The sequence below is a fragment of the Prionailurus viverrinus genome, chromosome A3, assembly GCF_022837055.1.
Source record: "Prionailurus viverrinus isolate Anna chromosome A3, UM_Priviv_1.0, whole genome shotgun sequence".
Lineage (NCBI taxonomy): Eukaryota > Metazoa > Chordata > Mammalia > Carnivora > Felidae > Prionailurus > Prionailurus viverrinus.
Window position 1 is genome coordinate 22,530,828 of NC_062563.1, and position 14,252 is coordinate 22,545,079.

The 14,252-nt window shown below is 36.3% G+C and overlaps 1 protein-coding gene across 4 annotated transcripts in view; it reads left to right on the top strand.

The window, feature by feature from the left end:
* The window catches only part of RBL1 (RB transcriptional corepressor like 1), a 61,209-nt gene that overhangs the window by 13,335 nt on the left and 33,622 nt on the right, over positions 1 to 14,252 (top strand). For all 4 annotated transcript variants that reach the window (XR_007150812.1, XM_047852235.1, XM_047852236.1 and 1 more), the window contains 5 exons: positions 1,507 to 1,556; positions 2,953 to 3,139; positions 4,226 to 4,392; positions 9,103 to 9,215; positions 9,406 to 9,509. Coding sequence is in view for 3 of the 4 variants with exons in the window: in XM_047852235.1 (XP_047708191.1) it covers positions 1,507 to 1,556; positions 2,953 to 3,139; positions 4,226 to 4,392; positions 9,103 to 9,215; positions 9,406 to 9,509 (621 nt within the window). In the remaining variant the exon portion in view is untranslated. The remainder of the gene's footprint in view (positions 1 to 1,506; positions 1,557 to 2,952; positions 3,140 to 4,225; positions 4,393 to 9,102; positions 9,216 to 9,405; positions 9,510 to 14,252) is intronic.

Here is a 14,252-nt window from a genome sequence, read left to right on the forward strand (position 1 = left end):
TGAGTATTTTCTAAAGGTGGGATGATCTATAACAACTATAGCTTTAATTCCATATAAACAGAGCAGGAAATCCGTTACAGTTTTGTAGCCGCTTACAGGCTATCTGCATGCATTCTGGGTTTTCCTCTAGGTAATTCACTTAGCTATTTCTGTATTTATGAAATGGCTTATTCCTCTTGGTCTCAATGTCTTCCCAAACATTGAGTCATTTAATCCAGCTAGTCCTTGAGTTTTCTCTTTGGTGAAAAAGGGTTTTAAATTAGGTCATCACTGTGGTACCCTTCTTTGTAGATATTACGAGATTTTTCTTTAAGCATAGTCTTTCCTACATGGTGGCTCTTCTTTTACACAAACTTTTGTATTTAGTGTTATCTTTCTTTCAGTGTGTGTGTGTGTGTGTGTGTGTGTGTGTGTGTGTGTGTGTGTGTGAGAGAGAGAGAGAGAGAGAGAGAGAGAGAGAGAGTGAGTGAGTCGTGGCTCCTTATCTGTATGTTAAACATCTCCAGCAAAGTAAACTTTGACAGGAACTCAAGGGTTATGTCTTTTGTGCTCTGCAGCAGCAGCATACTAGTAGCTCTAAGGTATAATGACCATACACCTTGGTTTGCCTGGATTATCTAGTTTTGGGTTGTTGTCTTGGCATAATTATTATAGGACTTCATTTCACTCCTGAAGTATCCTGAGTTGGACAATTGTCCTTCTGCTCTTGGGCCACAGATATTTTGTTTGGCCTGTGTAGGACGTTCTTTATTTTAATTTCATTCCATTTTAATTTACATATAAAGACTTTTTATGTGACAATCTCTTTCAAAAATCAGAAGCTATGGCAAAACAGGATTGGAATATCTACATGAATTTCTACATGGGTAACTCTGATCAAGTTAAATGATGGCCACGTCTTTTAAGATGGGAAGTATGCTTTCTACCCTCTTCATTTATGTATGTTGAGCTTTGACCCCTGAAGGCATTTGAGTTTGCAACCCTGATGTATAGTAGTCTAAGCATAGTGTGGGGTACATAGAAAATATTATAAACAGTGTACTTTTCTTCTCTCACCAGCAACAGTACCTATATTCCCTTTGAATCTTTTTCTTGCCTGATACATATAATCATTCAATAAATGTTAGTTTCCCTTCTCCATAGACCAGTGTTTAAAATTGGACTGCTTTTGTCAGAATCACTTGGGGAATTTATATAAAATGCTGCCTCAGCTCAGACCTTGGGGTCCATCAATCTGCATTATTTATAAGTTCCCCTAAGTGCTTCTTATGTCACTAGAATTTATAAACCACTGCCATAGGCCAACTTCAAAGTATTTTCAAAATGGACTTTAAACTTTTATTTGCACATTATATAGGTTTTACTGGTTTGAAAGAAATATTCAGTAATTCTCTTTTGTGTGTATATTATTTATAACAACTACCAATGTGAAAATTTAGATAAATGTCATGTTTTTGTATGTTATTGTGTTTAATTACATGTCACAAAATGACTTTTTCTTCCCAGATTTTAAAAGGAGAATGCCTCCTGGACCTTTCCAGTTTTACTGATAATAGGTAAGTATCTAACACTAATGGTATCTGCCATATTATAGGCTGTCAATAATGATTTATTGCAACTTATTAAGTGGAACATTATATCAAGTTAACTCCTTCAAACTCAAGTTCCTTCTGCATTAGCGGTATTAACTAGATGTTGTTAACTAAGCCTTGTTGTCTTTAAGTACACTTATTTTAGGAAACCTTTGCCACTTAAAAGAGCTCCTTCCAGAGAAACACATAAACAGACCCAATGACTTCTGGCAAATTCAGAATGTATATATATTCAAAGCAACTATTGTTCTCTCAACGATCAGATCTTAATTAGGTTCAGCTAGTTTTGAGATTAAGTTTATACTCTCTTTTTGCTCATCTTTCAGAGTAATTTATTATCGTTATATATGTGAATGTGAAGCATGTCCATAATCAGATAAGAACCTTCAATATTGTTAGATGGGCAGAGTTAAAAATTTGAAAGTCATCAGCTTTTCCAGGTCTTGGAGTCTAAATCTATCTTGAAGTGAAGATAAATCCATTGTGGAGATGCCTAGCTGTTTCAGTTGGTAGAGCATGCCACTGTTGATCTTGGGATCATGAGTTCAAGCCCCATGTTGAGTGTAGAGATTACTTTAATAAATAAAAAATTTTTTTAAAAAAAGGTAAATCTGTGTGTAACTTAGTTTTATTCTAGCTACTTAAAATAATTCTTGGGGTGCGTGGCTGGCTTAGTCAGAAGAGCACAAGACTCTTGATCTCAGGCTTATCAGTTCGAGCCCCATGTTGGGTGTAGAGATTACTTAACAATAAAATCTTTAAAGGGGCACGAGGGTGGCTCAGTCAATTGAGTGTCTGACTTCAGCTCTGGTCATGATATCACAGTTCATGAGTTTGAGCCCCAGACTCACTCCTGTCAGCACAGAGCCTGCTTTGGATCCTCTGTCCTCCTCTGCGCGCTCTCTCTCTCTCTCTCTGTCTCTGTCTCTCTCTCTCAAAAATGAATAAATATTAAAATAAAATCTTTATGGGATGCCTGGGTGGCTCAGTTGGTTAAGCGTCTGATTTCAGCTCAGGTCGTGATCTCACAGTTCATGGGTTCAAGCCCCACATCAGGCTCTGTGCTGACAGCTCAGAGCCTGGAGCCTGCTTCGGATTCTGTGTCTCCCTCTGTCTCTGCCCCTCCCCCACTCATGCTCTGTCTCTTCTCTGTCTCAAATAAACATTTAAAAAAAATTTTTTTTTTTTTTTAGTAAAATCTTTAAAGGGGCATCTGGGTGGCCAGCGGGTTAAGCATCCAAGTCTTGATCTCAGCTCAGGTCATGATCCTTTCTCTCTTTCTCTCTCTCAAAATAAATAAACTTAAAAAAAAATAATTTAAAAAAATCTTTAAAAGTAAATAAAATAATTCTCTTTTCAGCAAAGCAGTGAACAAGGAGTATGAAGAATATGTTTTAACTGTTGGTGATTTTGATGAGAGGATCTTTTTGGGAGCAGATGCAGAAGAGGAAATTGGAACTCCTCAAAAGTTCACTGGTGATGCCCCATTAGGGAAACTGACAGCACAGGCTAATGTGGACTGTAATCTTCAACAACACTTTGAAAAAGTAATATAACTTAGCCTGGCCTCAGTCTTGAATGATCTTTTTCTCTCTGTGTGTGATTCTACTAACAACAGACACATCTTTCAAGTTAAATCTTGAGTTTCTTCTACTAATTTATATTTTCCATGAAAGCCTTAAAAGGTAATTTTTAAAAGTGGCATTTAGGGGGCACCTGGGCAGCTCAGTCAGTTAAGCATCTGACTTTGTCTCAGGTCATGATCTCACAGCTTGTGGGTTCGAGCCCCACGTCGGGCTCTGTGCTGACAGCTCAGAGCCTGGAGCCTACTTTGGATTCATATTCTCTCTCTCTCCCTCCCTCCCTCCCTCCCTCCCTCCCTCCCTCCCTCTCTCTCCACCTCCCCCTCTCACACTCTGTCTCTCTCTGTCTCTCAAAAAATAAATAAACATTAAAGAAAATTAAAAGTGGCATTTAGTATTACCTCATTTCTTGATGCTTTTCATATTTTTGATGTATTTTCCCAGAATGCCTGGACTTTTCAGTAGGGTGTGTGTCTTTTGACATAAAGAAGGGTTTATGCTTTCTTATCATTCTTTGCATCAGTTTAGCCACTTGCTTTAAAATTTAGTTTCCTTCTACCCATGACAAACTATGTGCTTTCCCTGAACTTTAGCCATACAACTCTGGGCTTGATTGTGAATAGTGAAGGCTTAATTCTGTATTTATGTGTAAAATGGGTTGGAGAATGAGGTCTAATGGAAAATTTACTGGTCTAGAAGGTAGAAAACCTGTTTTAGACCAAGCCTCTTCCATTAACTTTATCAGCTTCAACAGTTTTTTAAACTTTTCTGTGCTTGTTTCATATGTAAAGTGAAAATGTGTATATTTCAAATGAGTATTATGATAAAATGAGATAATAGTAAGTACTTTGAAAAAGTGTTTTTTTGAATGTGAGGATGTTATTAGCATTATATTGTTAAAAATTTGGTGGATAACCAGAGGAGGGAGGAAAAAAGTACTACTAAATATGAATAGAGAAGGTGATACATACACTGAATTAAACACATAATGAGGGCAAGGTAACTTTTTAATCTTTTTAAACTTTTTAAAAGGTTTTTCTTTTTTGACAGAAAACATCATTTGCACCTTCTACCCCACTGACAGGACGGCGATATTTACAGGAAAAAGAAGCAGTCATTACTCCTGTTGCTTCAGCCACTCAAAGTGTGAGCCGGTTACAGAGTATTGTGGCTGGACTGAAAAATGCACCAAGTGAACAACTTATGAATATTTTTGAGTAAGTATAATATGATTATCTTTCTAAATAAATTTTAATTACAAGGTATGTTGACCTAAAATCAGATGGAAGTACCTATTAAAGTTACAGAGATATTATTTCATAATATTATAGACCTTGAAGTTTAAATAAATACATCTTAAGGTTATTTAGCCCTGACATCCCACTCTTATATCTACCCCTAAGTTATGCATTAATTGGTTTTCTTCTTACATTGACTTTAAATGGGTTCAGTCTAAATGTTCATCAAGTGGGAGACTGAATACATATTGATGGTGCAGCAGTAAATGGAATTTTAATGCAGTTGCTTAAGATAAAGAGGCATGTGTCCTAGTAAAAATGGTAAATAGAAGCCAGATCAGAGAACTTTCTTTCCTAATACTTCGTGAAATAAGAGAATAGTAAAAACCAGCAAACTACTTACTAGCAGCAACCAAATGAGGAGAGGGATATGATTTCATGCTATAAATTTCCAAAATGATGGTAAGGAAAGGAATGGATGGTTCTTATATGCCCATCTCCAAGAAGCATTACTAGGGAAAGAAGATATGTTGATGGATCTTGAGAATGTTTGTTAATACCCCAGATGTAGAGAGAAACAAATGGGGTTAGCAGGAAAATGAGTAAAAGGTCATAGATACCTTCCCAGGTGAAAGCCCCTATATTCCACCACCAAGATCGCAGCAGAAATATGAAAAACTCCCAGGGCCTGTCCTTTTCCAAGGTTCTGTACCGATTTGGGGTGAGATCCTAATCCTAATAGAACTAGAAGATATCTCTGACTAGATATAGTGAACCCTGGAATAGGGATATTTAACTAAATCTCAGAAGAGTAATAAGCAAAGCCCCGATCTTCTAACAAAAGCTGAACATAACACCACCTGAGCTCTCTTCTCCCCAAACCTTTAGTTTACAGAAAAGTAGACAGAACAATCCTAACCTCAGACACAGCTCAAAAGATATGCAGACTGCTGATAGGGTGGGAAGACTGTCATGGAGAGCTTCAATCCTCATAGCACTTGAATAAAATAGATCTGGACTAAACTGTGTAAGCATGAACAAGTTGAAAAGAAGTGTCAAGGTAATGATGCAAGCATTTTTTAGCAACAAGAGAAAGTGGGAAGCAAGAAAACATAGTATGCAAAACACAAAGGACCTAGAAACAAACAAATGGGAAGACATTCCATGTTCATGGGTGGGAAGATTTAATATTGTTAAAATGTCCTTATTACCCAAAGCAATCTGTAGATTCAGTACAGTCCATATCAAAATGCCTGTGGCATTGTTTATAGAAATAGAAAAAAAATTCCTATAATTTCATGTAGAATTTCAAAATACCTTTAAAACAATAAAGCAAGAACAACAAAGCTGGAATGCTTCCTGACTTCAAAATATATTGCAAAGCTACCATAGTCAAAACAGAATTGGATTGACTTTAATAAAGACAGGCTTGTAGACCAATAGAACAGACTAGAGAATGCTAAAATAAATCTTCATGTATTTGGTTAAATGATCCTTGACAAAGGTGCCAAGACTACGCTATGGGGAAAGGATAGTCTCTTCAACAAATGCTGCTGGGAAAACTAGATGTCTACATGCAAAATAATGAAGGTGGACTCTTATCTTACACCATATCCAACAGTTAACTCAAAAAGTTACTTAAAAACCTAGACATGAGGGGCACCTGGGTGGCTCAGTTGGTTAATCATCCAACTCTTGATTTTGGCTCAGGTCATAATCTCACAGTTCATGGAATTCTCTCTCCCTCTCTCTCTGCAGCCCCCCCCCCCCAAATAAATAAATAAACTTTAAAAAAATAGTTTAAAAAAATTAAAGACAATCTAATTGGAAGAAAACATTACTCAAGAGGCACAGCTTGCATTAGAAGAACTTGATAAAAACAAAGTATTTTTGCCATATGTGTTGCTTACCTCTCTACACATCATACTCGTCTGTTTGGACATGGAGTTGGGAGTCCTGAACACTGCACTCATTATCTGGTTTCAGGCAGATCACTTTCTTCCTCATAGTCTGGATTTGTTTTTCATTTCTTTTTTTTTTCCTAATGTTTATTTATTTTTGAGTGAGAGAGCACAAGCAGGGGAGGGGCAAAAAGAGAGGGGGACAGAGGATCGGAAGAGGGTTCTGTGCTGACAGCAGAGTGCCCAGTGTGGAGCTTGAACTCACAAACCATGAGGTCATGACCTGAGCCAAAGTTGGACGCTTAACCACTGAGCCACCCAGTTGCCCTTGTTTGTCATTTCTGAATTAAGATTCTGTGTTTGAATGACAGAAAGGTAACAATATAAGGGTAACAGTTATTTCTTGCTAAGTGCCTTTTTAGTGCTGTATTTTTCTATTTATTATTATTTAGGCTTTGATGAGAATTACATGCAGTTTATTGTTCCACTACTATAAATATATATAGTTGACCCTTGAACAGCATGGGGGTTAGAGTCACCAACCCTCCACACAATCAAAAAATATGTATATAACTTTTTTTTTAAGTAATCTCTCCACCCAACATGGGGCTCAAACTCATGATCCTGAGATCAAGTCACATGCTCTACCGACTGAGCCAGCCAGATACTCCATAACTAATGATTCCCCAAAATCTAACTAGTAACAGCCTACTGTTGACTAGAAGAAGCCTTATCAGTAACATAAACAGTTGATAGACACGTTTTGTATGTTGTATGTATTGTATACTGTATTCTTAGAATAAATTCAGCTCGCAAAGAGAAAATGTTATTAAGAAAATCATAAAGAGGGGCGCCTGGGTGGCTCAGTTGGTTAGGTATCTGACTTTGGCTCAGGTCACGATCTCATGGTTCATGGGTTCTAGCCCCACATCAGGCTCTCTGCTGTCTGTACAGGGCCCACTTCGGATATTCTGTCCCCACTCTCTCTTTGCCCCTTCCTCCATTCCTCCCTCTCTCTCTCTGTCTCTCAAATATAAACATTAAAAAAATTTACAAAAAAACCATAAAGAGAAAATACACTTGCAATACTGTACTATATTGAAAAAAATCCACTTATAGGTGGACCTGCACACTTCAAACTCATCGTGTTGAAGGATCAACTGTATCTATTATATATATATATATATATATATATATATATAATATATAACATATATATGAATACTGCTATAGCCTCTATTTTTCTTTAAATCAGGTTTATTGGAGTATAATTTATATGCAATAGGAGTCATCCTTTTAACTGTATAGTTGTATGAAATTTGACAAATGCATAGTTATGTAACCACAACCGTCACAATCAAGATGTAGAACAATTCCATTAGCCCCCAAAATGTATGCCCCGTTTTAGTCAACCCCTATGTCATTCCCACCCACTGGCAAATACTGATTTATTTTTTATCCCTATAATATGGCCTATTATATATTATATATATAATATATGTAACTGTATAGTTGTATGATTATATAATATATAATTAAAATAATAGGTAATATATTATTACAATTATATGTAATTATAATGTGTAATGTTTATAATATAATTATAATAATATATTTATAATATAATTATAATTTGGAATTTCAACTTTATATTTACTTATATAAGTATATTTTTATATATTAATATATATAATTATATATAATATATAATTATATAATGTATTTAAAATCATAATTATATTAGGAATTAAGTCTGGAATTTCAACATTATATTTATATTTACATAAGTATATTTTATATATTAATATATATAATTATAAATTATGTATTTAAAATTATATTTGGAATTAAATTTGGAATTTCAACATTTATATTTATAATTATACAATTATAATATAATTATAATAATATATTACATTTATAATATAATTGTGTTTATAATTATAATTATTTATAATACATAATTATATATGTAATATATATAAATATATAGTAAATTATATTACATATTATAATATGTATGTGTAATATATACATAAATACTGCTATAGCCTCTATTTTTCTTAAATCAGGTTTATTGGAGTATAATTTATATGTCAATTTATATATAAATTTATATAATTTTATATAAATTTGTATATATATTATATATATATAAATTTATATAATTCACAATAGGAGTCATCCTTTTAACAATTTCATCAGCCCCTAAAATTTATGCCCCTTTTAGTCAACCCCTGTGTCATCCCACCCACTGGCAAATACGGATATATCTTTATCCCTATAATTTGGCCTTTTCTTTTTTTTTTTTTTTTTTTAATTTTTTTTTTTTTTTCAACGTTTATTTATTTTTGGGACAGAGAGAGACAGAGCATGAACGGGGGAGTGGCAGAGAGAGAGGGAGACACAGAATCGGAAACAGGCTCCAGGCTCTGAGCCATCAGCCCAGAGCCCGACGCAGGGCTCAAACTCACGGAGCGCGAGATCGTGACCTGGCTGAAGTCGGACGCTTAACCGACTGCGCCACCCAGGCGCCCCAATTTGGCCTTTTCTAAAATGTCATATAAATAGAAGAACAAAAGAGATAATATTGACACTGCTAATGTTGAAATTCCAAAACAGTATGCCAGATGATTTTGTTTAAAAGCTGTAGATTTATTTGAAACATGCTTTTAACATATCTAGATTTACAGTTGGGAATAAAACTGTGGTCACTAAAACCAAATTCTTGAAATGTTGGTAGTCTGGATTTTTTTCCTGGTAATTAGGTTCCTCTTCTATTTTATAGATCTTGTATACGTAATCCTATGGAAAACATTATGAAAATAGTGAAAGGAATAGGAGAGACTTTCTGCCAACACTATACTCAATCAACAGATGAACAGCCGGGATCGCACATAGGTAAGAAGACAAAACTAAAGTTGACACAGCATTGAAAGTAGATAGATTGGCCCTAAAAAAGTAGAAATTAAACTTTTTCCTTCCTTGCTATTCTTAATGTATAAGATTTAAGCTTATATAAGTTTTGTCCTTCAGTGCTTAACAGTTACATTTCAGTAGCAAATATTTTCCCTTTTATTCCCCTCCCTAGACTTTGCTGTAAACAGACTAAAACTTGCAGAAATTTTGTATTATAAAATATTAGAGACTGTAATGGTTCAGGAAACACGAAGACTTCATGGAATGGACATGTCAGTAAGTAAATCCATTCTCCCAGCCACTGGTAAGGTTCAAAACTCCTAAGCCTTAAAACAGTGTATTGAGAGGCTCTAAGGGTGTTGTGGGCATCAGCAGTTAATAGCAAACTTAGCCAGTATGACTTGCTAGTTGGCCCTAGTTGTGTTTTGCACCTGGCCACCTCTAGGTAGAAATGTAAAGTACATGAAATTCATCTCTGGTACATCATTAGTATCCTTTCCCTTCAGGTCCTTTCATTCCCAGCTAGCTAATAATGAGTCACCCCCCTCCCCCAACTATTAACCCGACTGATAATTAAGATACTTGCTCATACCTCCCAAGAATTTTTGAGGTATAAACTGTGAGTGGCTTGTTAAGAAATTGCTTTGTGTCCTTTGATCATTTGATAAGTCTGACCATTCTTTCCAACAGCTATTTAAAGGAATTGTTCAAAAAAGTCAAAGTTGTTGGGGTACATGGCTGGCTCAGTTCACAGAGTATGTGACTCTTGATCTTAGGGTGGTGAGTTTAAGCCCCATGTTGGGCACAGAGCTTACTATAAATACATAAGTAAATACATACATATGTACACACGTACATATATACATACTGTTTATAAAAACTCAAAGCTGTTAATATCATCTTTCAGTTTCCTCCTCCTCCTCTTTCTTGTCACTCTTGGAGTCCTCTGACTTTCAGTTCCATTAGCAACAGGTTGATGTCTAGGGGTGCAGCATAACTAATATAATAAAATTTCTTTTAGTTTTCATTCTGGAAATGTTCATCTCTCTCTTGTGTTGGTCCACCTTTTTCCTGGATTTCATGGCTTTCTCTTTTGTGATTTATCTTAATATTTGATAGAGCATATGGTTCCATAGCTTCCTGAGAAAGAAGTAAATTTTCAACTTTTTATTTTGAAATAATTATAGATTCACAGAAAATTACAAAAGTAGTACAGAGAGGTCCTATGTAGTCAGTTGCCCCCAGTGGCTACATTTTACATAGTGTAATATCAAAACTAGGAAATTAATATTGGAACAATGTATGTATCTTCCTCCTGACCATTGCATCACTTGTAGATTAATGCTACTACCACCAAAATCAAGATACTGAATTGTTCTGTTATTACAACAATCTCCCTCATGCTACCCTTTTATAGTAATGCTCATTCTACTCACACTCTTTATGAGTTCAATTTTTTTTAATTTGTTAAGGCTCATTTTATGACCCCTAGTGTATTCTGCTGTTGTTGGGTAGAGTGTTCTGTAAATGTCAGTTCTATAGTATTAATTGTGGTGGTGTTGACTTCTTCTGTATCCTTGTTCATTTTCTGTCTGGCTCTATCAGTTGTTGAGAGCAGTATTGAAGTCTCCAGATATAATTGTAGATTTATCTATTTCTCCTTTCAGTTCTTTCCTTTTTTTTTTCAGATTTTATTTTTAAGTAATCTCCCTACCTAGTGTGGGGCTCAAACTCACAACTCCAAGATCAGGTAATCTACCGACTGAGCCAGCCAGGCACCCCTCTCCTTTCAGTTCTATCAGGTTATTTTTTATTCATATATTTTGAAGCTCTGCTGTTTGATATATACACATTGAAGATTGCTATGTCTTCTTGCCTTTTATCATGAGATAATGTCCTCTCTGAAGCCGTTAATTGTTCCAAAGTCTTATCTTTTGTTCATATATAGCCACTCCTGCTTTTGATTGTTTGCATGGTATGTCTTTTTCCATCCTTTTCTTTTTTTTTAAGTTTATTAATTTATTTTGAGAGAGAGAGAATGCGCTCAAGTGCACTTGAGCAGGGGAGGGATAGGGAGGGGGAGGGAATCCCAAGCATGCTCTGTGCTGTCAGGATGGAGCCCAGTGCAGGGCTCAATCTCACAAACCCTAAGATCGTAAGCTGAGACGAAATCAAGATTCAGTTGCTTAACTGACTGAGCCACCCAGGCACCTCTCTATCCTTTTATTTTCAAGCTACATGTATCATTATCTTTGAGGTGAATTTCTTATAGGCAGCATGTAATTGAGTCACATTTTTTCATCTCAGTCTCTTTAAATCAGTAAATTCAGACTTACATTTAATTATTGATCTGTTAGGGCATATGTCTGCCATTTTATTTCTTGTTTTCTGTTTGTACTCTTTGGTGTTTTGTTTGTTTTTTTTCCCCCCATCTTCCTCTTGATTACCTGAACATTTTTTATTTGTTTTAAAAAAATTTTTTTTAACATTTATTTATTTTTGAGAGACAGAGTTGGGGAGGGGCAGAGAGAGAGGGAGACACAGAATCTGAAGTGGGCTCCAGGCTCTGAGTTGTCAGCACAGAGCCCAACGCAGGGCTTGAACTCAGGAACTGTGAAATCCTGACCTGAGCCGGAGTTGGACACTTAACCGACTGAGCCACCCAGGTGCCCCTATTTGTTTATTAAGCTCTATGCCCAACATAGGGCTTGAACTCATGACCCTGAGATCAAGAGTTGCATGCTCTACTGACTGAGCCAGCCAGGCACCCCTGCTTGAACATTTTTTAGACTGTGATTCTTTGTATGGATTTGTTTTAGTGGTTACTCTAAGTATTAATGTTATATATGCATATCTTCACAGTCCACTGGTATAGACATTTTACAGTTCAAACAAAATGTAAAAGCCTTAAGGCCCTTTTTTAAAACTCTGCATAAAGGCTTTATTTTATTTTATTTTATTTTATTTTTGTTTTGTTTTGTTTTGTTTATTTTTTAGAGAGAGAGTATGTGTGAGCTGGGAGAGGGGCAGAGGGAAAGAAAGAATCCCAAGCAGGCTGTACCCTCAACACAGAATCCGACGTGGGGCTCAATCCATGACCCTGGGATATTTAAAGTTTATTTATTTATTTAGAGAGAGAGCACGAGTAGGGAAGAGGCAGAAGAGAGGGAGGGAGAGAGAATCCCAAGAGATTTGTGCAAACCCAAGGCTCAATCCCATGACCTTGAGACCGTGACCTGAACCAACCGACATCAAGAGTCGGACACTTAACCAACTGAGCTACCCAGATACCCCTTAAAGATTTTAAGTAACGCCTCCACCCAACATGGGCTCCAACTTACAACGCTGAGAACAACCGACTGAGCCAGCGAGGTGCCCCTTTTGTCTCTTTGTTTTAATTTTTGTCTTCCAGTGGGAGGATTTCCTTATATTGTTGGATTGTTCTTGGATATCCATTTACATTTAAATGAGGCACTAAAAATGGGACATTAATAAACCCTTATGGTAACTGAACAGTTTGGTTCAAAGCTTTGTTGGGGCTCCTGGGTGGCTTAGTTGGTTGGGCATCCGACTTCAGCTCAGGTCATGATCTCACACACAGTTTGTGGGATCGAGCTCCGTATCAGGCTCTGTGCTGACAGCTCGGAGCCTGGAGCCTGCTTCCGATTCTGTGTCTCCCTTGCTCTCTGCCCCTCTCCCACTTGCACTGTGTGTGTGTGTGTGTGTGTGTGTGTGTGTCTGTCTCAAAAAATAAATAAAAACATTAAAAAAAATTTTTTTAAAGCTTTGTTGGCAAAAATAGGAATATAAACCCAACAGTCTCATATAATCATGTAGTATTAGAGACCCTCAACATTTGGTGTCTTTAAGATTCTTCTGGAATATTTCAGTTTCTGTAAAGAAGTATCTGCTAATTTTTTGCTGGATGTTGGTGTTACTGAACAGAGCAAGAAAGGGAAACTTGATCTCACAATGCAGTCTGCAGACTTTTGCCTAAAACCACAGTTTCTCCTATGTCTGGTGTTCTCAAGCTCTGAGTCTCCCTAGTTCAGTCTTAGAATAATTCTCCAGATCCCTGTTGGGACAGACTAGAGGCCTATCATCTGCTTCATTAGAGTAGGGGTTGAATGGGGACCTGACGAGTTCTAACTACTACAGACTTTCAGATCATCCATTCGTGTCAGCCCCTACCTAGCCCCTACTTTCCATTCCTCCTGTCCCTTCAGTTGCTATGTTTTCCCCAGGTTGCATGGAGCAAATTAATTAGGTCCAAGTGTCTCTCTTCAGGCCCTTATGTTTGACCATCCTACTTTCTACTGAGTAATTTGTCATCCTTCCATCCACTTTCAGTTTTCATGTATTCTAATTTGCAGTTACAGCTGACTTCTAGTTTTATCCAAGGAGTTTCTGTTTCTTATCCTTTTTGTTGATTTGGAGTGATATTTAAAAGAAGGATGGCAACAAACACTTTTTAAAACTGAAAATTTTGTTAAATCTTAAACTCGAAAAAAAAGTCTTAATGGTTAACACGACTTTTATCTTCTTAGTAAATTATTTCTGAACTTTTTTAAGTCTTAGCTGTGACATAATACCTTTGATTTTAGTGTTTTGATTAACAAATATTTTTTTATTAAGTTTATTTGTTTATTTTGAGAGAGACAGAGACAGCGCAAGTGGGGGAGGGACAGAGAGAGAGAGAGAGAGAGAATCCCAAACTGGCTCTGCACTGCCAGCACAGAGTCCAGTGTAGGGCTTGAACCCACAAAGCCGTGAGATCATGACCTGAGCTGAAACCAAGGGTCTGAGTCTTAACTGAACCACCCAGGCACCCCTGATTAACAATCTTTATGTTAACAAAATAGTCGTTGTAAAACTGGCATTTAAAAACAAACGGAACAAAAAAAAAAAAAATGGAACCGATCCTAATACTTCCTCTTGATGGGAATATTGACTGTTTTATTATTTCAAAGCAGATTGTTGTGTATGCCTCATTTAAATTTAAAATCTACCATTGAGCAA